Below are 27,229 nucleotides of genomic sequence, written 5' to 3' on the forward strand. Positions count from 1 at the left end.
TAATTGGGTGCCTTAAAGAACTCAGAATCTTTGAAGATCTGGCTTGGAATATTGCAAGCCTTCCAATATTCTCTCCTTAAGTTATAAAAACAGCCAGGAGATCAATGGATAGATGGATGGATGGATGGATGGATGGATGGATGGATGGATGGATGGATGGCTGGCTGGCTGGATGGATGGATGGCTGGAATAGGGGGAGGGAGGGAGGAAAGACAGATGGACAGACAATAGATTCAGTTCCATGCAGATTCTGTTCTGCCGAGGAATTATTGAGTCTATCATCTCCACCTTCATAACTATCTGGTTTGGTAGTTATGGCAATTTCAATAGATAATTAGAACTGCAGAAAAAACAATTGCTACTAACCTGCCTTCCATTGAGGACCTGCAGACTGCACGAGTCAAAAAGAGGGCTGTGAAAATATCTACAGATCCCTCATATCCTGGACGTAAATTGTTTCAACCTCTACTCTCAAAATGACGGTACAAGCACTGCACACCAGAACAACTAGACGCAAGGACAGTTTTTCCCCAAATGCCATAACTCTGCTAAACAACTAATCCACACAACACTATCAAATTATCTACTAAGACTGTATTACTATTCTTCTTCTCTTCCTTCCTAGTACCTATCTCTTTCCTAGTACCTATCTCTTCCCACTTATGACTATAACCATGTTGCTTATATCTTTCAATTTATACTGTTTTCATTTGTTTCCTAGTATGATTTGATAGCTTATTAGTAACCTATGACTACTACTAAGTGTTGTATCTTTTATTCTTGATGAATGTACTTTATTCTCCTTATATACACTGAGAGCATATGCAACAAAGATAAATTCCTTGTGCGTCCAATCACACTTGATCTATAAAGAATTCTATTCTATTCTATTCTACTCTATTCTACTCTACTCTACTCTACGCTATTTATAGTTATTTGCAGTCTCCAGCAACATATGGAGAGAAAAGAAAAGGAAAAGAGAAATTCTTACAGAGGTGGCATAAATGACTTCTGTGAAGGATGCTCTTCAAAGAAATGTTCCTCCAGTACATATACAACCTGAGCTGTGATCCCACCAATGAGGAGGTTTCCTGGTTGATACCATTCATGAAGGATAGAAGATGGATCACTTCTGGGACAAGTTATGGCCTCAGTCCAGCACTTGATGTCACCCAGTGACCACATTATAATCGCGATCTTCCACATGTTCACATTTTCTGTTGAGCGATTCTTTTCCATCAACGGCAAAATCTAGGAAGACATTCGACTAACACTTGTAGTGGTGTCAGTTCTCTCATCCAACAGGGTGACATCAACAAATTAGCAAAGCATGCACTGATGAGAACAACTACTGTCCAGTAAATTGCAATCACTAGCACAATTCAAAGGGACGAGATCTCACCCATCTCTGTGTGCTCAACTGTAGATATGAAACCACTTATAACCTCCTTGGAAATCTTTCTCAATATTTTGCGGGGTAGGGGGGCAGAGGGGAAGCTGCTGGAGTTGGGTCAGAAATGATCAATGTAACCCCTGGGTTTAGAGCTATTATTTCATTTCCACCTTGCATCATTGGAGGCAAACATCTCTGTGGCTCTTGAAGAAGATACTGCATAAAACAATTATACATTTCTTTGGTCCCTGCCTTTGTTATTTTTACAAATAACTCAAGGCAGCAACCATATCCAACACGGAATAGAATTAGAATTGAATTGAATTGAAAATATGGAATGGAGTAGAGTAAATAATAAAATAATAATAAAATAATAAAATAATAAAATATAAAATATAAAATATAAAATATAAAATATAAAATATAATAAAATAATAAAATAATAAAATAATAAAATAATAAAATAATAAAATAATAAAATAATAAAATAATAAAATAATAAAATAATAAAATAATAAAATAATAAAATAATAAAATAATAAAATAATAAAATAATAAAATAATAAAATAATAAAATAATAAAATAATAAAATAATAAAATAATAAAATAATAAAATAATAAAATAATAAAATAATAAAATAATAAAATAATAAAATAATAAAATAATAAAATAATAAAATAATAATAAATAAAATAATAATAATAATAAAATAAAATAATAAAATAAAATAAGATGTCATAAAGTAGAGTAGAGCAGAAGAGAAGAAAAGAGAAGAGAGCAGAAGATAACAGAACTGAAGAAAACAGAAGAGAGTAGAATAAAATATAGAATAATTTACCTGTCATGTTTGACATCTTCCCATCAGAACATGGATCACATATATTATGTTATGAACCCTAACCCTCAATGAAATCGAGTTTGACACCCCTGGATTAAGACAAGCAGAGAACAAATAAAAAAATCACCCCCTTAAGTATGCCTCTGAACACCAGCTCCAGGGATTACTGTATTTTGCGGAATATAAGATGCACTGGAGTATAAGACGCACCAAGATTTTGAAGAGGCAAATTTTTAAAAAAAGGTTTTGCACTCTGCACACCTCCTAGAAACGGCCTGTTTTTCATGAAAATGGGCCATTTTTTGTCAAAAAAAGGGCATGCATAGCCTTTAGGAGGCTTCCAGAGTGCTCTTGGGGGCTGGGGGCAAAAATGAGCAAAAGATCAGCCCATTTTAAAATCATTTTTCCCTCCCCAGTCGCCAAGAGTACTCTGGAAGCCTCCTAATGCAATGCACGGCCATTTTTGCAAAGGGGGCAGAGTTTCAGGAGGCCAAAAATGTTGTATTCAGTGTATAAGATGCACATAGTTCCTGAATCACAAATCCGTTTCGTTGAAGTGCTGTGGGATCCATCTTTCCGATTTTCACTTTACGGTATGAATTATTTGGAAACATGACCACATTTACAATATCGAATCCAGAAAGCACTTCTCCATGATGGTTGATGGACACCGTTTTTCCAAGTGAATTATTGAATGGAAGACCTTGAAGAAACCAGTGAAGCTAAATTTTTTTAAAAAGAGGGAAAAAATCATGGCGGTCATAAATATTGCATCCACTTCTAGTGCCCACAATATAAAAAAGATGGTGAGACTCTGGAAAGAGTGCAAAGAAGGACAGCAAGCATTATTATGGGCAGGGTTTGTTTCTAGCCAGCATTACTGCCAGTTTGCTCATGGGTGCACTTTGTGTGCCCGCATATGCACAGTTCAAAAGAAATTGTTCTGCGCATGCACAGAACTCAAAAACAAGATGGCAGTGGTGACTGTGGCAACTGGGGAACCAATTTGGAGGCGTAGCCAGCCTGCATCGCTGCCGGTTCTGTGATTCTATCACTACTGGTTTGGAAAAACTGGGCCGAACTGGTAGGAACCAACCTCTGATTACAGGGCTGGAGGTTAAAACATACCAAAAGTAGTTGCAGGAATTAAGTAGGAACATATTATCATATGTGGTGGACGTGTAGGGATGCAAAAAGCTATTGGGTTAAAATACAAATATGGTTAGAGAAAATGATACATCAACATAGAGTTTAAGCCAGAGGTATTCTTATTGGGTATTCTACCAGAGAAATATAGTAAAGAAGATTCATATTTGATTGTACAAATAATAACAGCAGTGAGAATTGTATTTGCACAAAATTGGAAAGAAGACAAAATCCCATCAGAAGGGGAGATAATAAAGAAGATATTAGACTGTGCAGAAATGAACAGGTTGACATTGAGAATAAAGGCCAAAGAGGAATCAGTATACTACAGGACATGGGGGCTATTTTATGATTGGCTTGAAAAAATATACAAATAGAAAGAGAAAGGAACAAAGCATACAACAAATATCTCAGACGGCACATTATTAAATCAGGGGAAAGGGAAATAACAAAGTATGAAAATGTAAATATATAGGCGGAAAAATGATATGAATTGACAAATGTTAAATAGCAATTATAAGAATGAATATTTAAGAATGAATTTGAAAGGAAAAATAAAAACTTTTTTTACAAAAAAAAGGTCCAAAGTATATTGTCTATGTTAGATCATTGTTTATTGTAACCAAACTTGGAAGAAGAAGACCTTTATTTGATTCATTAAACAGACCCTGTAAATAATCAGAACTAAGAGAAAATACTTTATTGAAAGCAGAATCACTTGTATAGAAGTGAAATATTTTATTTTCCATATCTGCTCATAAGATTTTGACAAATACAGTTATACTGTCATACAAATAAAATAACAATAAAATTACCACAGCTAATAAGCAAGCATAGTTTTTATTCTCAGAAAAGGATTACTAATTCAATTTCACAATTGAAATAGAGATATCCACAACTTAATAATCAGAAATGCTTTTTCTTTACAAGTTGCTCTTTGCTGTTGAGCTCAGGCCTCAGCAAAATAATGTAGCATTTGGGGAAGAAGATACAGGCCAATAACCCAGCACTGGAAGCTAAGATGGAGAAGATCTCCACAGCTACCATATATTTTCCTTTGGTGCTCACGTACGTTGGAACAAAAGTTAACCAAACACTACAAAACACCAGCATGCTAAATGTGATGAACTTAGCTTCATTGAATGTGTCGGGCAGGTTCCTAGCCAGGAAAGCCACCATGAAGCTGACCAGAGACAGAAGCCCCATGTAGCCCAAGACAAGACAAAACATCACAACAGACCCTTCATTACATTCTGCTATGATCTCTTCAGTCATTGATTGCATGTTAAGTTCTGGAAAGGGAGGAGAAGTGATCATCCACACTATACAAATGACTCCTTGAATGAAGGACCCAGAAAAAACAATTAAGATGGACAGTCTTTTCCCCAACCATTTTCTCATGCTGGATCCTGGTTTGGTGGCCATGAATGCTGCAATGACCATGATGGTTTTGGCCAACACAGAAGAAATGGCCACAGAGAAGATAATGCCAAACACGGATTGTCTCAGGAAGCAAATCAATTGGAGAGGTTTTCCGAGGAAGAGGAAAGAGCAAAGGAAGCAAAGCAGAAGGGAGATGAGGAGAGTGTAGGTGAGCTCCTTATTGTTCGCTTTAACAATAGGGGTGTCTTTATAATTAATAAATATTCCAAGTATGAGGATGGTCACGACTGAAAATAAAACAGCAACCACAACTAAACTGATCCCTAAAGGTTCCTCGAAGGTTAGGAAAGTTATGATTTTGGGGAGGCATCGAACTTTGTCCTTACTTGGATATTGGTCTTCTGGACATTCTGAACAGGCAATCATGTCTGGAAAAGAGAGAGGCCATGAAGCATTCAAATCTTAGCCAGGAGCACCAAGTAAAATACATAAATTAGATTAAATCGGTGTTTTGTAAACTTGGCCATAACACAAACCCTGGACTTCACACTCTAAGAATTCTGCCTGGTGAATTTGGGAGATTCATTCCTGTTCTGACCCCATCAGCCTACACCAAAGCACGCCGAGACAAAGATACTTCAAGGATTTATTAACACACAGACAAGACCTTGGCAGCAATCCAGCACAGTCCAGACATTGGCAGCAATCCAGCCCAGACTAACCTTGGGAGCAATCCAGCCTGCCAAGCTAACCACGAGAGTTCTCCAGCTCTAGTAAATATGTTGACTCCTGCAATGAGCGTGTGCACAATCATACCTTTTATAGTCTTGAGAGGAGCCTAATTACCAACAGCTGAGTGCAATTATCTCCTGTAACTGTGTAACTGTTCCTTACGCCTATTAGCTCTCCATTGCCGGGCATCCAAGACCAACTCCCTTGTCTCCTCCCCACTGCTCCAATGCATGACGTTCAGAGAACACTCCCTTGTCTCCTCCCCACTGCTCCAAGGCTCAGGCGCCTCCTGGTGGCCAACCAGCCTCTCTGCACCCTGCTTGGAGTTGGAACCCTGTCCAGGGTCCTCCACATCATCCAGAGCCAACTCATAGGGCCCCTCACTGTCGGATGGTGGCAGTTCCAATGGCTCCTGCTGGGCCACATCACATTCCCCACCTAGAAATAAGGAGGAACTTTCTGACAGTAAGAACAATCAACTAATGGAATAGAAGTTGCTTTCAGAAGTTGTGGGGGCTTCATCACTTGGGACTATCAAGAAGAGATTGGACTTCCATTTGTCAGAAATGGCATAGGGGAGTTGGACTAGATGTTTTATAAGGTCCCTTCAAACTCTGTTAATCTGTTAATATATTAGTGACAATCACAATCAGGAAGCACCACACTGCAAATATTCCAAAATCTTCCTGAAATCCCATCACTTCATGCTTTCCTTGTCCAAATGTTAGGCCCAGATGCACATGATGAGGAGTGTCCAGAGGTGTTCAATGAAGCCACATTGGGTCCAGCTCTGTGGCTGAAGACCTCCCCAATTTTTAGAGCTATAAATATATTACACACTCATAAAACAAGGCATTGGGATTCAATCACATGGTCAAACTTGGCTTTTCTTCTCTGGGTACCAAGATATGTAGGAATGTATGTTTCTATCTATTGATTTTGTCCTCTATCGTTCTTTTTATTTATTATAGGAATCATTTCAAAGGTTTTCAGTCTAGTGTTACTCATTGTCATGAACACCACCTTGTGAAATCTTCCAGTATGAGAATTGATACTAGAATAACTGAAGGAAGTAAATCAGCTGCGTATCTAGATAAAAAGTATTGACCACAAATAATGTATGTCAGAGAAGAGGGGGGATGGGTAGGAAGTGGAGTGGAGAGGAGTGGAGTGGAGAGGAGAGGAGTGGAGAGGAGTGGAGAGGAGAGGAGAGGAGAGGAGAGGAGAATAAAGGAGAGGAGATGAGAAAAGAGGAGAGGAAATGAGAAACAGCAGAGCAGAGGAGAATAGGGGAGAGGAGAATAGAGAGGAGAGGAGGAGAATAGAGGGGAGGGGAACAGAGGAGAGGAGAAGAGAAGAGAGGAAAGGAGAAGAGAGGAGAGGAGAGAAAAGGAGAGGAGGAGAGAGAAGAGGAGGAGAGAGTAAATAGAAAATAATTTACCTGACATGTTTGATATCTTTCCTTCAGAGCACAGATCACAATCATAGCAGCAAAATTTCTCTCCTTCTTTCTTTTTCTTCTGAGAGCCAGCAGGACATGGATCAGTACACAGTGAACGGGGCAAGACCTGTTGATAAACCAGGATGGAATTCAGGATTGAAGGTCTGATTAATCCTGAACAATCATCCTCTAATCTATAAGCATAAATAGAGTAGTTTGTGTGTGGGGGTGGGGTGGGGTCATAGGATCATGAAATGAATTGTCCCACTTGGAAACCTCTCCAAAATTTCTTCAATATTGCCTAAGGTTGCTTCCAAGCTATTTTCTCCCTTCCCCACCCTGGATTAACTGGAAAAAAATAGTTTAAAAAAATATCTGCTGTCAATACTTTACTTAGTCCAAGTAGACAAAAACTTAAAAATCACCCCCTTAACTGTGTCTCTCAGCGCTAGTTGCAAGGATTAAAGTTGGGTATTTTCCTCTTACACTTTCTAGTTGATGGACTGATGCACTGTTATTCATACAACTAACACAAAAACTTTGCTGTGTCAATGACAATAAAGCCACCATACAGAACATTTAGCCCACTAATTCTCAAATTTCTGTTGACTTGTCCAAAGAGGGTGGGAGGTCTTTTTAAATTATGTTCTCATTTATATATATATATATTTGTTATATATTTATTATTTAATTTTCTTGAAATTTATGTCACTGGGCTGGGATGATCACATTCCCTTCTTCCCATAATTCTCTATCTTCTCTCTCTCTCTCTGTGTGTGTGTGTATTTGTGTTGTATTTGTGCTGATAAATAAATAAAGGGAGACTAATATAGATCTATTTCAAGCTATTTAGCTCTCATCAGCTAGCCGTACTCTTACTGGGATTCGAACCTGGGCTGTATTACATATTAGGCCATTGTGTTGGCCACTAAGCCACAAGGTTCTCCTCCTTTATCAGCTGAGCCAGGGAAATAGGTATGTATTTAGTGTCACAACCCCTGGTATGCCCAAATATGGGAGGAGGCATACTGCTTCCTCTCTCTGTCTATCGGCTCGTCACAAGAGACCATCCAGACAGAAAGCCAATATTTAGGCAACAGTAAAAAATAATATAAATTATTTGCCAATTATAATTTCCCCAAGAAGGAAAATGCAGCCATACCTTGAGAGGGCAAAATTCTACCTGATGAAAAGGTCAGAAAGCAGACCGTACTGTTCTGACCACCCCCCTCCCCCCGGCCTGTGAATACACTAGAATGCAGGCTTGGCTGTTTGCCACTGCTCAATTACTGAGATAATGCATCCTTTGGCTGAGAGCCCAGGCAACTCACATTCAATACAGTAGCTGCAGCAACCCAGATAATCCAAATGAAGCAACGGAGATAGTCCAAACGAACAGACATGGCTAGAATACACGGATAGATTTTATTCCCTACTAATTCGAACGGTTGTTTCCTGCAAATGTCCCCTCCCAACGCCTCACCTATAATCTCTTGGGAGAGGCCAAACAACAACCACCTGTGCTTAATCATCTTCTGTGAGGCTGCCTACCGAGTTGCAGCTTCTGTTTCTCAGCCCGTCTCAATCTAGCATCAGGGACAAACTGCCTTTGATCCTCCCCACTGCTCCATGCCTCAGGCGCCTCCTGGTAGCTAACCAGCCTCTCTGGTCACTGCTCTAAGTCTGAAACCTGCCCAGGGTCCTCCACATCTTCCATGGCAGACTCATATGGATCCTCGCTATCCGAGTCTATCCGCAGCTCAACCAGAGCCTGCCGGGCCACAACACCGTACCATGAAACTCATCCCTGATCTCCAAATCTTTTATCCAAAATAATAAAAACACCTTAAAATCCATACCTGTTTAAAATATTTGTGCCACACAATTAAATCTTCGTGAATCACAAATCCGTTTCCTTGAAGTGCTGTGGGATCCATCTTTCCGATTTTCACTTTGCGGTAGGAATTATTTGGAAACATGACCACATTTATCATATCAAATCCAGAAAACACTTCTCCATGATGGCTGATGGACACAGTTTCCCCAAGTGAATTGTTGAATGAAAGGCCTTGGAGAAACCGGTGGAACTAAGTAAAAAGAAGAGGGGGGGGGGAATAATGGGAAGCAAAAAGTGGATTATGTCAAGATTTCCTGAAATTTATATCTATAGAAGTGAAAGTGGCATTACTTAACTCCCACTAATTTTTGTCAGTCAGTTTTATATATGACTATTACTTAAAATTGATACCCTGCACAACTCTTAATTAACAGTTAGAAGAATTAATCAGTGGAACAACTTGCCTCCAGAAGTTGTGAATGCTCCATCACTGGAAGTCTTTAAGAAGATGTTGGATAACCATTTGTTTGAAGTGGTGTAGGGTTTCCTTCCTGAGCAGGGGGTTGGACTAGAAGACCTCCAAGGTCCCTTCCAACTCTGTTGTTCTATTCTATGGGCTTCCACAGGAGAGACAAAACTGGGGCATCTGCGATCATTGGGGCTGGTAGTGGATAGCTTCAATCCAAAAAAAACTGACTCAAAAGTAAAATGTTATATCATGGCTTAATATATCTTCTGGAGCTGAATTCTATCGTGACCCATCAAATGCGTGCTCGACAAAAGCGCGCCGACAAAAGCGCACGGAGAAAACCATGAGTTCGAAATCGCGGCCACAAAAGAGCGCCGACAAAACTGCGATTAGGGTTAAGGTAAGGGTTAGGGTAAGGGTAAGGATTAGGGTTAGGTTTAGGTTTAGGGTTAGGGTTAGGGTTGTTACGTTGTTTTCGCATTGTTTGTTGATGGCGCGTTTTTGTCGGCGTGCATTTTTCGGCACCCTTCTGTGGGCGCGATTTCGAACTCGTAGTTTTCTCGCCGCAGTTTTGGCGGCGCGCTTTTGTCGAGCACGCATATGTCGGTGAACCGAATTCTATCAAAGGACAATAATAGAAGACTTCATGTTGAGATTGGGAAACAAGTATTGTTATTTTTTGGGGTCATTTTATCATTCTAGAAATAGAGTGTGGAGAGGAGCAACAAAGATGATTAGCAGACTGGAGCTAAAATATATAGGAAGAACATTTGCAGGAATATCTAGTATGCCTAGTTTAAGGAAAAGAGAGACTAGGGGTAACATGATAAGAATGATCCAATATTTAAGGGGCTGTCACAAAGAAGTGAGGATCAACTTATTCTCCAGTTGGCGCCTTAAGGCAGAACAAGAAGTAGAAAACTACTTGTGGTGTTATTGGGAACAAACCTACAATCTCTTTTGAGTAACAGCCCTTCAACTCCTAGTAGAATGTCTCCCCTTAACTTCGGCCTCTTTACACAAGTGCATAGGTCTTGTATACACCACCATTCCCTCAATAAATTGAGAATGAGTAGGAAACTAATTACAAAAATATTGCCATTGCAAACTAATATGCTCTTGGAAATAAAGTTTTTTTTTAATTTTGTTTTTATTTTTTTTAATATTAAATGTAAAAATTCAATGTCTATATGAACAATGTGTTGTTTGAGTACAGTTGTTGAGAAGTAGTAATAATAATAACAACAATAATATTTGTAACATTAATGATAATCACATAATAATAATGATAATATTTATTTATCCATTTTAATAAATCTTCAATGTAGTTAATCATTTCCTTATGCGTTTAAGTTTCTAACGTCTGTTTCTGCTAGTTAACCATTGATAAAACAAATCCCATGTTAAAAACTATTCAGTTTCTTCCATCTCCTTAATTTTGAATGTTAGTCTATCCATTTCGGTTCATTCTAATAGTTTTATAACATTTTCATCTGTAGGGATCACTTCATTTTTCCATTGTTATGTCTATTTTTGCCCAGTATTTTTTTCCCTTTGGGCACATCCACCACATGTGATTGTATGAACCCAGTATCTAATTATATTTTCCAACACTTTGCAGACATATTCTTAAATAACTTTGCCAATCTTGTTTTATAGGTGGAAAACCTATAAAACATTTTATATAAATTTTCTTTATATGCAGTTGACGTTGCTAATTTATAATTCCTATCCCACAGTTTCTGCCATTTATCTAACTCTATAGTATAACCCAAAATTTTGGCCCAGAGAGATAGTAGGAAGGGAAGAGGATGAGTGGAGGAGAGGCAAGGGAAGAAGAAAGAGGTAAGGAGAGGTGGGTAGAAGGGAGGAGGGTGGAGGGAGAGAAAGAGAAGGAGAGAGGGCAGGAAGGGGAAGAGAGAGGGTAGAAGTAGGGGAGAGGTAAGGGAAGAAGGAAGGGGAAGGAGAGGAGGAAGGAAGGAAGTAGAGAAGGAAGGGAGGGAGAAAAGAAAGGGAAAATAATGTGGTGTTACAACAGGCACTAAGGATGGTAAACAAAGCAACTCAAACTGTGTATTATAACCTTTTAAATGGAATAACAAAAGTATAAGAATGGCAAAGAAAAAGAATAACTATGTGAATGTATACCTATAATTGTACGTAAGAGAATAAATGATAGTAAGAATATAAAGCACAATATAGGTAAACAATATTTTGTTATAAATAGCTAAGTATAAATAAATATAGAATAGTACATAAAAATGGATAACGAAAAAGGGGACCATGAATGCACGATAGAAATGTATAGAAGGGAAAACACTAACTGTAAAGAAACCGATACGGAACTGCTGTATGATATATGATGGAACTTCTTGTTCCTATGTTGTTTTAAGTCATGTGTTTGTTTTTGTTGATGTGTTTATGTGTTTAAAATAAAAAAAAAATCAGAATCCAAGGCAGAGTTATCCTTAAAGTTCCAATTTAATAAAACAGACATGTTGGCATCATGCTATGGAATCCCAATTCTGAAACTTCCTGGGATTCCACCCAGTTTAAAGTTCATGATCTTGTCCCCACACCCACAAATCCATCATATGGTCCAATTCTCTTCTTCCTCACTGGCATCTCCATCCAGCTTCTTCCGGTCAGGTGCAAAGGTGTGGAGACAAAGAATAACCTTGAGCTTCTAGAAAGGAATTTTTTATTTTGAAAACAACACATTCTACTCCTTGCTATTCTCCCCCCCCCTTAATGAGAGTGTGGCAGGCCAAAGATTCTTAAAAGAACCGTTGCAGGCCTGACAGGCAGCCTCTCTTCAAAAGGGAAACAGGTGAATTACCTTCCATATGTCTTGATCTTGAAGTTCAACCCTTCTACTCCCTGTCACTCTTTTGTATTTAGACCTGAGTAAGTTCATGCCATCAACAGCATGTGCTACAGCATAGATTGCATTGTAGATACTGTAGCTGTGTCCGGTCACTTCAAATAAATGCGCAGGAAGGTTTTTCAGATCTTCCTTCCCGGTACACGCTTCACCACTTTCTCCTGGTGGATTGTTCTCTGAAAGTATACAATCAAAGGCTTGTTCCCAGAATTCTTTCACCAAACTATCTCGCTTGGTCTGGAATGGTTTGATGGCCCCAAGGAATTCACCGAACCGCGGCAATTCATTGGAGTGAATATCAAAGGAAATTGCACCATCGAACAACTGTAGATCTGAGGGACGATGGAAGCTTGTTAACATTAGATCCATCTGAGCACTCAGAATCCATATTTTGGGCACTCTTGCCCAAAGGGAATCATATTTAAGGAACATTAACAGAAGCATCAGTGTGGTGCTGTCCCCGTAGAATATGAATGTATTGATTTTGCTATAGAAATAATAATTGTTTACCTTGTACACGACAGAATTTTGAAACACAGTAAAAAATACTTGTTTGGGCATTCTCTCCACAAAGGCAGAGCAGATCCTGTTCTCCGACAGAAGTGGGTCTAGAGCTTGGAGGAAATTGTCTCCACTGTCATCGTCCATAATTAGAAGGCCAACCCAGGTCCATCCAAAGTGCTTCAACAAATGGATGATCCCTGTAATCTGAAGGTCTTCATTGGGAGCCATGCGGTAAAAGGAAGCAGCCATTTTTGTTTCATGCTTCTTCGGAGCAAAGGAGCCATAAGCGAGCTAAAATACAATGCACACTTGGTTCTTATTGGTTGGTATTTCTTAATCTGAGAAATGCATTTTCTTCAACAATACTCAGCTACATTTTTTCCAAGCTCTTTTCTTTCGTGAGCTTCCGTGTTCAATTGTAATATTATGATTGCTATATACTAAATATATGTATGTGTATGTATCAGTGGTGGGTTTCAATTTTTTTTAGATCGTCTTCTGTAGGTGTGCCCGCTTTGTGGAAGTGGCTTGCTGGCCATGTGACCAGGTGGGAGTGGCTTGGCAGCCATGTGACTGAGTGGGAGTGGCCAACTTGTAAAATGTGGTGAAACTCATTTAACAATGCTCTTGCTTAGCAATCAAAATGTTGGCTCAGAAACTCTGGCATTGAAGTGTGCAAGCCTTAAAGCTGTCAAGTTACAAGACCCTTGCACCCCAACCCTTTAGAAAAAAAACCCCAGGGGTGTTCAAACTTGACAGTTTAAGATTTGTGGACTTTAACTCCCAGAATTCCTCCTCTCGCTCTTCATCTTGATGATGGGCGGATGGGCGGATGGGCGGAGGGAGCTGGAATCGGTTCTAAACGGCACTGTAGATTTGTGGAACCTCTTCTATGGAAGAGGTTGGAACTGGCAGGAACCCACCCCTGATATGTATATATGTGTGTATGTGTGCCTGCGCGTGTGCGTGTCTGTGTGTGTGTGTTCCAGCATAACTCTGGAATGCCTCAAGCAATTTCAACCAAACTTGGTACACTAGTACACAAATAACTTACTCTCTGGAAACAAATACTGTGGGGGTAAGATATCCCTAAGACATCTCATGGTGTGTTCTGTTAAGATACAGCCTGTTGTCCCTTAAAATGGTTTCTACTGTATTGCCATAAAATGGCTTCTACACTGTACAGCGCAGTGGAGTTGCCATGGTAACAGCTTCACAGTACTCCACAAGAGGGGTCCCTCTGATAAGGGGGGAAATTCAACATTAGAAATTACTTTTGGTCCAGACATTTCCGCCCTATAAATAAATACCCAGGAAACACTGGGTTATCAATGAGCAGTAAATGAATTGAATGGTATTTATTTATCTCTGTTACATTCATATCCTGCTTTCTCTTCAAGCCAACAAGAGGACATACGCAACTCTCTCTATAGATTTGGACTGAGAGAGTTTGATGGACACAGACACAGTCAGCTTGCAACTAGATGAGCACCTTCTCATCTAGTGAAGTTCTCAACTTCTGGTCTCTTTTTTCAGATAACACTGTTTCCAATGTGATGCATCAGATACATCTTAAATCCAATTTTATCGGGCTCTTTTGCTGCATCATTCAAATGTAATCTAATCCCACCTTAAAAAAATAATTGTTCCCAGTTCCCTTCCATTTGGACCTATGAATGAGTTTTCCTGCATCTCAATATCGATATCTTACCTGGGGGATTTTATAAAGACTGATGACATCTGACATGAAGAATGAGATATCAGCCCCGAATCCTCCAACAATGGCCACAATGAGATTCTTCTTGACACCACATCTGTAGTTGACATCCAACTGGTCTGATCGGAAGAGCAACTCCAAAGTGGAACGGTAAGTCCGCTGGGCATCAAAATAGTTATCAGAGATGAAAAATCCCAGGGTAATGTTAAACAGGAGCCTTGGGTTTGAGTTGATTTGTTCCACCGCGAATGCCAAACTCAGGGAATGCTGGTACAATTTTAAAACAATGCTGAAAACATCATTGAGGGATGATAAATAGAGGGATTGACGGAGTGGTGGGATTCAAATAATTTAACAACCGGTTCTCTGCCCTAATAATTTCTTCCAACAACCCGTTTACAAAACTGCTCAGAAAGTTTTCCAACCGGTTTTCCCGGACTGGTGCGAACAGGCTGAATCCCACCCCTGGATTGATGCAAGCAGAATACGTTCAATGAGGCAACATTAGCAATGTGAATAATGCTATGGGCAATACCAGCGAAGAATATTTGAGTTATTGTGAGTGGATTCATTTGCAGGAAAATATGAAGGCTAAAACGTCTGAAGAACAGTTGCAGGAACTGGGCATGTCTAGTTTGATGAAAAGAAGGACTAGGGGAGACATGATAGCAGTGTCCCAATATCTCAGGGGCTGCAGATAGGCTGGCTGTAGATAGGAGGGTAATGCAATATCCTTGGGAGATTGTGTAATGTAGTGAGCTCTGCAGCTAAAAGGCAATGGGTTAATCCTATTATGTCCTGAAGGGAAAATCTTTTGTTTTGTAGATAGTGATGAAAGAAATGTCCTTCTGGGTTCAATTCAATTCAATTCAATTTATTAAATTTATATGCTGCCCTTTTCCCCCGAAGGGGACTCAGGGCGGCTCACAACTCGAACCGGGGAGGGGAATACAGACAAAAGATTTAAAAACAACAACATAACAATATAATTTAAAAACTCACAACAGTCATACCATTCGAGACAGGGGCAACAGCTCTTTAGCCCCAGGCCTGTCGGAACAACCAGGTTTTGAGGGCTTTGCGGAAGGCCTGGAGGGTGGTGAGGGTTCGAATCTCCACGGGGAGTTCGTTCCAAAGGGTCGGAGCAGCCACAGAGAAGGCTCTCCTCCAGGTAGTCGCCAGTCGACACTGGCCAGCGGATGGGATTCGGAGGAGGCCTAAACTGTGGCATCTAATCGGTCTAGTGGAGGTAGTTGGTTCGGCTCCAAGAGGGGAAAAAGACACTGGAGACATGGAGGCTGCTTGGAAAGATGGTTTATTGGTGGACAGGACCACATGGCTTGAGTCCTGAACAGAAAAGGTGATCACATGCTTCAATGTTGGTGGAGAAGAAGAGAAGGGCCGGCTGAGATACTGAGTCCCTGGTTTTATGCCCTCTCTGGCCTTTGATCTTGAGCTTGTATTCTGATAGGTTGTCAGACTCCCGTGGAGCCATGCAGGGGCAACTCTCTAGGCTGGATTTTGAATCCAGGTTTGGGTTCTCAGATGCCATGTGGGGAGTTGGGTAAAGAGCCAATATTATCATGCCTTAATCCCATCCCCTGAAGGGGAGAACTCTTTATTATGTAAAGTGGACTAGCTTGGCCTTCTTAATGGCCCATTGACAAAGTGGGGATGGGCAGGAAGCTACCAGGGAGCTATTCTGTCTTTTAAAACATGTTTCTTCCTTTTCACATCCAGAGAAATATTCTGCCTTTTCAATATTTCCTAGGATATTTCATTTTTCTGGGAGAGGGCTGGGTGATAACCTCCTACAATAGGATTGCCCAGTCTTTCTTAATGGGCACCAAATATCTACTGGGGACAGAGAGCTGAAGCTCTGGGTTTCTGTCTCCCTTAAGATTTCCATTTCTCTTTTAGGGGAAATATAATATTCTGCCTTTTTAAATATTTCTCACAATATTTCATTCTTCTAGGAGGGGTGACTTCCCTCACTCCTCACAATAAGAATGTCCTCCCTGCATTGCCACTACAGTTTAGTTTAATTTAATTTAATTTAATTAACCACATTTATATGCCGCCCAATCCCGAAGGACTAGTTTACTTTACTTTATTGTCATTGCACATGGTTCAACAAAATTGAATGCCGTCTTCGGTGTACATTATAACTATAAAAGTAAAAACATTGAAATGAGTAAATGGTGGAGTAAGACTATTAAACTTACAATGTCTACAGCATTTAAAGAAAATATATACAAGATGGTTTATAGGTGGCATTTCCTCGCAACGAGGTTAGCCAAAATATTTCCTGGGTTATCTCCACTGTGTTGGAAATGTGGAAGAAGGGATGGCACATTCTACCATATTTGGTGGTCCTGTATTGAGGCCACGAAATACTGGAGAAGGATTCAAAAATGGCTAAAAGAGGTTACCGGGGCAAGTATGGAATGGAAAACCGAGACTTTTTTACTAAGCATTAAACCAGAAAACGAGCAATTCAATATGGCATTTGAGCCTACATATAATTGTGGCTGCAAGAATAACTTATGCACAATTTGGGAAATCCACTACCATACGGTCGGAAGATGCTATAATTAAAAAGATCTATGAATGTGCAGAAATGGACAGAATGACGGGTTGGCTGAGGGACAAAGGAGAAACGGAACATTATCTTAGCTGAAACCTATGGTATATGTGCGTGACAAAGAGAACAGCAGGGACTTAAAACTGGGAAAGCTAAATAGCAGTTGTTAACTGGGAACTAAAAGTGAACATGGGTATTGTAATAGATCTCTGAATTTTGTAACGAGAAGATGCCGATTAGAGACTAAACAATGAGGAAGAAAAAAATGTTGAGCTGTGAATGACTGTCACTGGGGGGAAGAGGGAGGGGAGGATTTGTATGTTTAAAGCTGTATTTGTATGTCTTATTTAAAAAATGTATAACCAATAAAGATTATTTTTTTAAAAAAGTAAAAACACAAAAATGCATCCTTTACTTTCTATAATTGAAATTGAAAACCCGATATTGCACTGTAGCGTAGAATTCGATATGGTTACTACCCTGGGATAGAAGCTCTTTTCAGCCTATTTGTCTTCATTTTTACTATCCTGTACCATCTTCCAGATGGTAATAGTTAAAAAAAAAAGGGTGCCCAGGATGAGATGGATCTTTAAGAATGTTTTGGACAAAAAAAAAAAATCGCAACCATTTTCTATTAGAAAGATCTTTGTATATTAAATGGACCAATGATGATGTAATGAACAATTGATATATATATGATTTAAAATACTCAACCACTATATCGATTATTAATTAATAATGGAGAACTATCTCTTGAAACTCTGGATGATTGGTGGCATTATGGTCAATTGAAAATATCAATGTATATTATAAATTAATGGGAATTCTTTGTTCAAATCTTCGCTTTTTCTCCTTGGAGATAGATGATATTATAATATTTTAAAGACTTATTATTATTTGATAGATAATTATGAATTCAAGGAAATAAGGATTGTTACAAATGAAGGAATATTAATGGTACTTTGAACACATAATGCTCAATGATAGGTGATATTATAATATTTTAAAGACTTATTATTATTATTTGATAGATAATTTTAAATTCAAGGAAATAAGGATTGTTACAAATGAAGGAATATTAATGGTACTTTGAACACATAATGCTCAATGATAGGTGATATTATAATATTTTAAAGACATTATTATTTGATAGATAATTATGAATTCAAGGAAATAAGGATTGTTACAAATGAAAGAATATTAATGGTACTTTGAACACATAATGCTCAATGACAGCGAAATATTCAGTTATGTTTAAAGCAAAACCAGTGATGTTATTCTCAATCTTAAGAATTGATGCCCAAAAACTTGTGACCAAATGACATGCTTGATGAAATGGAGGAAAGTTGTTATTTTTTTTTTCTTGCTTTTGTTTTGTATGTGTTTTTTTAAAAAAAGAAAAAGAATAAAAATATATATTTTTTTAAAAAGAATGTTTTGGACTTTCTTAAGGCAGTGGAATATAAAACTCTTCCAAAGAGGGGAGAGGGCAACCTGTGAGCAATGATGTTAACTCTCTGGAGTGCTGCCCTCTCTGCCACAATTGGCAAACCGTACACAGATAAAATACTCTCAATGGTGCAGCGGTAGAAGGTCACCAGCCGTTTTTCATTCAGTTGTTGTTTCCTGAGAAATCTCAGGTATTTTAATCTCTGCTGGGCCCTTTTGACCAGTGCTGCAATGTGAGATGCCCCAAGTCAGGTCCTCTTTTAACCCAGAAACTTAAAACTGGCCACTTGTTCCGCTTGGTCTCGATTGATAAGCAATCACTGGATGTCTGATCTATTCCTTCTGTAATCCACTATAAGATCCTTGGTCTTATTGGTGTTAAGGACCAAGATATTATCTCCACATCATTAAAGCAGCACTACAGAGGGTCTTTCTAAGAGCTGAGGTGGCGCAGTGGTTAAATGCAGCACTGCAGGCTACTTCAGCTGACTGCAGTTCTGCAGTTCGGCTGTTCAAATCTCACTGGCTCAGGGTTGACTCAGCCTTCCATCCTTCCGAGGTGGGTAAAATGAGGACCCGGATTGTTGTTGGGGGCAATATGCTGACTCTGTAAACCACTTAGAGAGGGCTGAAAGCCCAATGAAGCGGTATATAAGTCTAACTGCTATTGCTAACTGCTATTTCTGAAACATTGGCGGTCAGCCTCTGCTTCGCTGCTTGTTTTCGGCTGCCATTGAAATGGGGAGAGGGGGGCATGGTATTTGGATGGGGAAGTATTCCGTACAGGAGTGATTGTAAAAAAAGAGTTGTTCTCACCATCTACTGCGCATGCTGCAGATAGAGGATTTGCCGCCAAGGCCAACTGTCCAGCCTACCAACCTGATGATGCTTTTTGAAGATGTCTCCCACATGACACCTGAGGGAGGTGGGATGGGGTTGGGGTTACCAAGGGGAGGGGGTTGGGTCACATATTGATATCTATGATTACGCGATCATGAGCTTGTATTCTGATTGGTTGTCAGACTCCCGTGGAGCCATGCAGGGGCAACTCTCTAGGCTGCGTTTTGAATCCAGGTTTGGGTTCTCAGATGCCATGTGGGGAGTTGGGTAAAGGGCCAATATTATCGTGCCTTAATCCCATCCCCCTGGAGCTGAAGGGGGAGAACTCTTTATTATGTAAAGTGGACTAGCTTGGCCTTCTTAATGGCCCATTGACAAAGTGGGGATGGGCAGGAAGCTACCAGGGAGCTATTCTGTCTTTTAAAACATGTTTCTTCCTTTTCGCATCCAGAGAAATATTCTGCCTTTTCAATATTTCCTAGGATATTTCATTTTTCTGGGAGAGGGCTGGGTGAGAACTTCCTACAATAGGATTGCCAGTCTTTCTTAATGGGCACCAAATATCTACTGGAGACAGAGAGCTGAAGCTCTGGGTTTCTGTCTCCCTTAAGATTTCCATTTCTCTTTTAGGGGAAATATAATATTCTGCCTTTTTAAATATTTCTCACAATATTTCATTCTTCTAGGAGGGGGGACTTCCCTCACTCCTCACAATAAGAATGTCCTCCCTGCATTGCCACTACAGTTTAGTTTAATTTAATTTAATTTAATTAACCACATTTATATGCTGCCCAATCCCGAAGGACTAGTTTACTTTACTTTATTATCATTACACATGGTACAACAAAATTGAATGCCGTCTTCGGTGTACATTATAACTATAAAAGTAAAAACATTGAAATGGGTAAATGGTGGAGTAAGACTATTAAACTTACAATGTCTACAGCATTTAAAGAACATATATACAAGATGGTTTGTAGGTGGCACATTCCCCCAACGAGGTTAGCCAAAATATTTCCTGGGTTATCTCCACTGTGTTGGAAATGTGGAAGAAGGGATGACACATTCTACCATATTTGGTGGTCCTGTATTGAGGCCACGAAATACTGGAGAAGGATTCAAAACTGGCTAAAAGAGGTTACCGGGGCAAGTATGGAATGGAAACCCGAGACTTTTTTATTAAGCATAAAACCAGAAAACATGAGTAAAGGTGTTGAGGACCAAGTTATTGTCTCCACATCATGAAAGCAGCACTACAGAGGGTCTTTCTGAAACATTGGCTATGCTTTGGAAATGTTGATTAGGAACAACACTGGGGAAAAAGTTTGTGTGAAATCTTGCCACTTGCTCTGCTTAATTCAGAAAAAAAAAACAGGAAGAGAATTACTTACAGAGGGGGCATGAATGACTTCTGGGAAGGATGCTCTTCAAAAGAATGTTCCTCCAGCACATATATAATCTGAGCTGTGATCCCACCAATGAGGAGGTTTCCTGGCTTGTACCATTCATGGAGGAGATGAGAAGCATCACTTCTGGGGCAAGAGGTGGCATCTGCCTGGCACTCCATGTGAGTCAGCAACCACATGATCACTACATTCAACATATATTTTTTTTCTAGTGGAGCCTTCTTTCCTCCTGTCTAGAATCCCACCACTCAGTTTGGTGAAGCTGCGTCCCATCTACTACCAAATCTAGGCTCACATCCAGTGTGAACACGCATAGTTATATCAGTTCTTGCCATTTCATTGGTTGAACTCAACACACTTTGCAAAGCAAGCACATTCCAGTGAATGGAAATCACCACCAGACTCCAAATGGACCAGATCCTTCCTTCCCCCTTTTCCTCAGCTGCGGAGGTGAGAGTTTTTTTTATAACCTCTTCCGGACTGACTTTCTTTCGAATTGTTTCTGGGTATTTTGTGGAAAGATGCTGGAACCATGCCATAAAGCATCAATGAGAATCATTGACCTTAATTGCCCTCTAGCAAATGGCATCTCTTGGGTATGGAGAGCTATTATTTCACTTCCACTTTTCGTATGGATGGAGGCAGCTGTCTCCTAAGCGTTTTAAGGCGATACCACAGAAAAATAATTGTATGTTATTGTTTCTGTAAAATTAATCATTACCCATGGGATTCTTCCCCAATCAAATACTTATGGGAGAAGTCTCTACTTTCTCAAAAGATATCTCTGTAGACAACTATGGAATAGAATAGAATAGAATAGAATAGAATAGAATGGAATGGAATGGAATGGAATGGAATGGAATGGAATGGAATGGAATGGAATAGAATAGAATAGAATAGAATAGAATAGGGTAGGGTAGGGTAGGGTAGGGTAGGGTAGGGTAGGGCAGGGCAGGGCAGGGCAGGGCAGGGCAGGGCAGGGCAGGGCAGTGCAGGGCAGGGCAGGACAGGACAGGACAGGACAGAACAGAACAGAACAGAATAGAGAATTATAGTAGAGTAGAGTAGAGTAGAGTAGAGTAGAGTAGAGTAGAGTAGAGTAGAGTAGAGTAGAGTAATAGGTAGTTCTAATATCCCAGTTCTAATCATTTCTTTCTTTCTGTCCTGAATCTGAATCACGGCATGTTGAACAATTTAAAATACGCTCGATATATTTTGATGAGAAACAATGGATGGAAACTAACCAAAACCAAGAAGCAATGGGTGGAAACTAATCAAGGAGAGAAGCCACTTAGAACTGAGGAGAAATTTCCTGACAGTTAGAACAATTAATCAGTGGAACAACTTGCCTCCAGAAGTTGTGAATGCTCCAACACTGGAAGTTTTTAAGAAAATGTTGCATAGCCATTTGTCTGAAACTGTATAGGGTTTCCTGCCTAGGCAGGGGGTTGGACTAGAAGACCTCCAAGGTCCCTTCCAACTCTGCTATTGTATTTGTAAAGATGAAATCTCTCATAGAACAAATCTGGTGGTTTTAACATCTCTCATCTTAACATTTCTTATACAATAGACTAAGATCTTAAGTTAAAACCTATTGGTCACCTGACCCAACAGAAAGAGACTCAAAGTCTTCCTTTATAGAGGTCAGTTTTTTTTTAATTTCATCAAGCATGAATTCGATAAGAGATATAAGTATAGACATAATTATACATACATGAAATGGATACGAATAGGGAATATTAGGACAGGGACGGTAGGCACACTGGTGCTCTTATGCACGCCCCTTAAAGACCTCTTAGGGATGGGGTGAGATTGACAGAAGACAGGCTAAGGTTAAAGTTTTGGAGGTTTGGGGAAGAAACCACAGAATCAAGTAGAGCATTCCAGGCGTTGACCACTCTGTTGCTGAAGTCATATTTTCTGCAATTGAGTTTGGAGTGTTTTGCCTTAAGTTTGTATCTATTGTGTGCTTGTGTGTTGTTGTGGTTGAAACTGAAGTATTCATTGACAGGTCCTACTTACCACCTATAAAGCGCTCCATGGTAGTGGATCTGGCTATTTGAGAGACCGCCTTCTGCCAATTACCTCCCTGCGTCCCATCAGATCGCACAGGGTAGGCCTCCTCCGAATCCCATCCGCCAGTCAGTGCCGACTGGCGACTACTCGGAGGAGAGCCTTCTCAGTTGCAGCTCCGACGCTATGGAACAATCTCCCCGTGGAGATCCGCACCCTCACCACCGTCCAGGCCTTCCGCACGGCCCTCAAGATCTGGCTATCCCATCAGGCCTGGGGATAGGATTTTACTCTCTCCCCGCCCGAATGTTGAGTGAATGTTGTGTTTTATGGTTAATTTTTTTTTACTCACGTTTTTCTTTTATGTCTTGTCCTGCACTCCCTTCCCTCATTATTGTAAGCCGCCCTGAGTCCCCTCAGGGAAAAGGGGGGCCTATAAATGTTCAATAAAAAAAAAATTGTAGCAGATAATTTTATGTGATACGCTTAGGTTGGATAGAAGACCCCAAAGTTCTAAATTGACTAGGCCCAAAATTTCAAGTCTGGTGGCATAAGGGATTCTGTTGCGAGCGGAGGAGCAGAGGAGCAGAGGACTCTTCTCAAGAAATATCTCTTGATTGTATTTATGTCTGAAATGCAGTGTGGGTTCCAGAAAGATGAGCTGGATTCACGAATTGGTCTAGCAAAAGTTTTGTAGGCCTAAATATTTTTTCTAGAATCTTCCTTCCCTCTCAATCTAGTTTTATTCTTCTTATTCATTCAAGTCTGGTTTGTTAGTGAGCAGAGTTTTCAACATTCCTTGGGGTTTTGTTTTTAATTTGCAACTCTCTTCCAAAGTGATGAAAATTATATGACCCAAAGGTGCTTTTCTCAAGAGGCAACGGGACTTTCTGGTATTTTTTTGAAGATGATTTGCTTGTCACCCAAGAAGCTTCTTCAGCTCTGACTGGATGGTGGGGAATGGAAGGATCCAGTCAGAGCTGAAAAATCTTCTTGGATGAGAAGCAAAATGTCTTCACCAAAAAACCAGAAAGTGCCAGGGTTCCAAGTAACACCTCCAATGAAAGAAGACTCCTAGGCTTGAAGTTTCCTAAAAGTTCCACTTTATTAGAGATGTCCCAAATCTGAAAGTTTCCAGGTTTTCCCCACCCAAATGTGGGTGCCCAGCACCCACAGGTCCATCACATGATCCAATAAGGCACCCTCCAAAACTGGAGATGCCTCCCAGTCACAGCAGCGCAGCTGCAGGGCAAGGTGTCCTTGACTCTCTGGGAAAAGAAAGTCATTTTGACTATCTCTCGCCCATACTCCATCTAATCCTCCATGGGTTGATTGTTCTCACTGTCAGAAAGTTCTGCCTTATTTCTAGGTGGAATCTCTCCTTGGCCAGTTTCCATCCATTATTCCTTCTCTGGCCTTCAGGTGCCTTGGAAAATAGCTTGACCCCTTCCTCTCTTTGGCAGCCCCTCAAATATTGGAAGACTGCTAACATGCCCCCCACCTTGGTCCTTCTCCTCACTAGACTTGTCATGCCCAGTTCCTGTAACCTTTCCTCATATGTTTTAGTTTCCACTCCCCTAATCATCCTGGTTGCTCTTCTCTGCACTTTTTCTAGAGTCTCAACATCTTTTTTATAGTGCAGTGACCAAAACTGGATACAGTACTCTTAAGTGTGGTCTTACTAGGGCTTTATTGAGTGAAAAACAAAGGCTGTCCAAAATGGGATGGCTTCCAGGTCTGACAGAAAGTCCAGTTGCCTCTTGAAGAAAAAAGCACCTTTGGGACAACCATGACCTGGATGATGGAGCATCTTCATGGTCTCTTCCAGAGAGTATTAACTAGTGAATGCCACGAGAACAGAAGCTGGTGAGGATTCTTTTTTTGACTTCTGTCTGTACGCATAAGGTAGAGGCCACAATTCTGTCCCTTTGTGATGCAATCTAGGAAATTCCTAGGACCCTGCTTGAAAACACAAGCAACCATTTGTTTCGAGGATGCTGCAGGGCGTCCTCCAACTTCTTTGGTCATGATGGAGTTGACTTTGTATAGTTGTTTGTTTGGGGTTTTGTTCACCTGGATTCTCTACTTCACCTTTTTTGTCCTGGATGAGATTTGTAACAGGATCTGGAGTCCTTGTTTCTGCCCCCCTGGCTTCGCCAAAATGCCCCCTCAATTTACACCTGCAGTCAAAAAGGTAACTCTTCTATTACACAATATTATACTATGGTTTTTAATGGGCCTGTAAAGTCAGCGGGGAAAAATAAATCGGCTTAGCTGGAAACAGGAGAGAAGAATTCACGTAACTTGTGAATTCAGAGTGATTCGTTCTTTCCAGTTTGGTGAAGTTTTGTAGCTCCTGAGCCAATGCTCCAGGTGAAAACACTTTGAATACATGGCATCCTATGTGAAACCCTCTGTCAAATAGGCCCAGAGATGCACAATTTAAAAAGAAAATTGAGAACAATGGTGTATCCAGAAGATAGGCCTAAGATACAGAAGGATATTGACAGACTTGAACATGGGGCGCTATCTAACAAAATGAAATTCAATGGTGGAAAAAGTAAAGTTCTACATTTAGGCAAGAAAAAACAAAATGCATAGGTACCAGAGGTGGTATTCAACAGGTTGTGACCAGTTCTGGAGAACTGGTAGCAGAAATGTTGAATAGTTTGGAGAACCGGCAAATACCACCTCTGACTGGCCCCCACCCCCATCTATTCTCTGCCTCCCAAGCCCCAGCTGATCAGGAGGAAATGGAGATTTTGTGGCCCACCAAGCCACACCCACCAAGCTATGTCACGCCTACCAAGCCACTGGTAGTAAAAAAAATTGAATCCCACCACAGATAGGTACAGTATAGGTGGTACCTTGCTCAATAGTAGTAACTGAGAGAGGGATTTTGAAGTCCTAGTGGACAACCATTTAAATAGGAGCCAGCCGTGTGCAGCAGCTGCCAAAAAAGCCAACACAGTTCTACGCTGCATCAACAGAGGGAAAGAATAAAGATCACGTGAAGGGTTAATATCATTTATAATGCCTTCGTAAGGCCACACTTGGAATGCTGCATTCAGTTTTGGTCACCATGATGTAAAAAAGATGCTGAGACTCTAGAAAGAGTACAGAGAAGAGCAACAAAGAGGATTAATGGACTGGAGGCTAAAACATATGAAGAACAATTGCAGGAACTGGGTATGTCAAATTTAATGAAAAGAAGGATTTGGGGGAGACGTGATAGCAGTCTTCCAATATCTCAGGAGCTGCCACAAAGAAGAAGGGAGGCAAATTATTCTCCAAAGCACCTGTGGGTAGGACAAGAAGCAATGGGTGGAAACCTATCAAGGAGAAAAACTACTTAGAATTGAGGAGAAATTTCAGTTGGAACAGGGTTTCCTGCCTAAGCAGAGGGGTTGGACTAAAAGACCTCCAAGGTCCCTTCCAACTCTCTTGATTCTCTTCTCTGCTCTGCTCTGCTCTGCTCTGCTCTGCTCTGCTCTGCTCTCTGCTTTGCTCTTCCCTTCCCTTCCCTTCCATTCTATTTTTGATGTGGAGCAAATATATTGGCATACATGTTTGTATCAGGTAACAGAATGTAAGCACATCAGGATAAGACTCACCTCGCGAAAAGAAGAGGAGGAGGAAGGAAGAGAAAGAAAGAGAAGGAGAGAGGGTAGGAAAGAGAAGAAAGAGGGTAGGAGTAGGGGAGAGGTAAGGGAAGGAAGAAGGGGATGGAGAGGAGGAAGGAAGGAAGTAGAGAAGGAAGGGAGGGAGAAAAGAAAAGAAAGAGAAAAGAAGGTGGTGTCGTAGCAGGTGCGAAGGATGGTAAACAAAGCATTACAAACTATACCTTATAACCTCTTAAATGGAATAATAATAATATAAGAATGGCAAAGAAAAAGAATAACTATGTGAATGTATATCTATAACTGTATGTAAGAGAATAAATGACAGTAAAAATATAAAGCATAATATAGGTAAATAACACTTGATCATAAGTAGCTAAGTCTAAATATATAAAGAAATGTATATAAAAATGGATAATGAGTAACGAGACTACGAACGCAAGATAGAAATGTATAGTAGGGAAAATACTAACTGCAAAGAAACCAATTTGGAACTGCGGTATGATATATGATGGAACTTATTGTTCCTATGTTGTTTTTAAGTTATGTGTTTGTTTCTGTTGATGTGCTTATGTGTATAAAATAATTTTTTTTAAAAAAAAGACTCACCTCGCACTGTCACCATGTATACTAGGAGGTCACCTCACCTTATAACTCAACATTTCTATGATGCTGTTCGTTACTTTCTTAACAACTTCACATCTTTGTCTACATTGATCTCCATAGCTGATGCACTACAGAATGGCCGAGAGGCAGCAGAAGTATATACAATGGAGAAAAGGTAACAATTTGGCTTGATTCTTTGATCCTTCTTTCCCTTTTCAGCCTTTAGCATCTCTTTTGGGAGATTGGTGCTATTAGGGATTGAGTAGAAGAGGCTTGTCCTTAAGGTTAACTCAGTCTTAAGCTTATGATTAAGATCAGGAATGATATAAATTGTTTAAAGTTAGCCTAGCAAGGAGGAGCTAAGT

General features: G+C 40.1%; 1 protein-coding gene across 1 annotated transcript; it reads right to left on the minus strand.

Moving 5' to 3' along the window:
- Positions 1–4,285: 4,285 nt before the first annotated feature.
- Positions 4,286–16,473, minus strand: LOC116522035 (vomeronasal type-2 receptor 26-like). Its single transcript, XM_032236620.1, has 6 exons — positions 16,456–16,473; positions 14,341–14,505; positions 12,081–12,920; positions 8,795–9,022; positions 6,936–7,062; positions 4,286–5,190 (listed from the first exon to the last, which is right to left on the minus strand). Exons 1-6 carry the CDS (start codon positions 16,471–16,473, stop codon positions 4,286–4,288), a joined length of 2,283 nt encoding a protein of 760 aa, XP_032092511.1.
- Positions 16,474–27,229: the final 10,756 nt, after the last annotated feature.

This window comes from Thamnophis elegans, chromosome Z, assembly GCF_009769535.1.
Source record: "Thamnophis elegans isolate rThaEle1 chromosome Z, rThaEle1.pri, whole genome shotgun sequence".
NCBI lineage: Eukaryota > Metazoa > Chordata > Lepidosauria > Squamata > Colubridae > Thamnophis > Thamnophis elegans.

Excerpts from the sequence above, each read along its gene's own strand:
- LOC116522035 (XM_032236620.1), bottom strand. Across the intron at positions 7,063-8,794 it reads GGCACAAATATTTTAAACAG|GTCTTGCCCCGTTCACTGTG; the intron begins GTATGGATTTTA and ends GTTTATCAACAG. Across the intron at positions 5,191-6,935 it reads AAAGATATCAAACATGTCAG|ACATGATTGCCTGTTCAGAA; the intron begins GTAAATTATTTT and ends TCTCTTTTCCAG.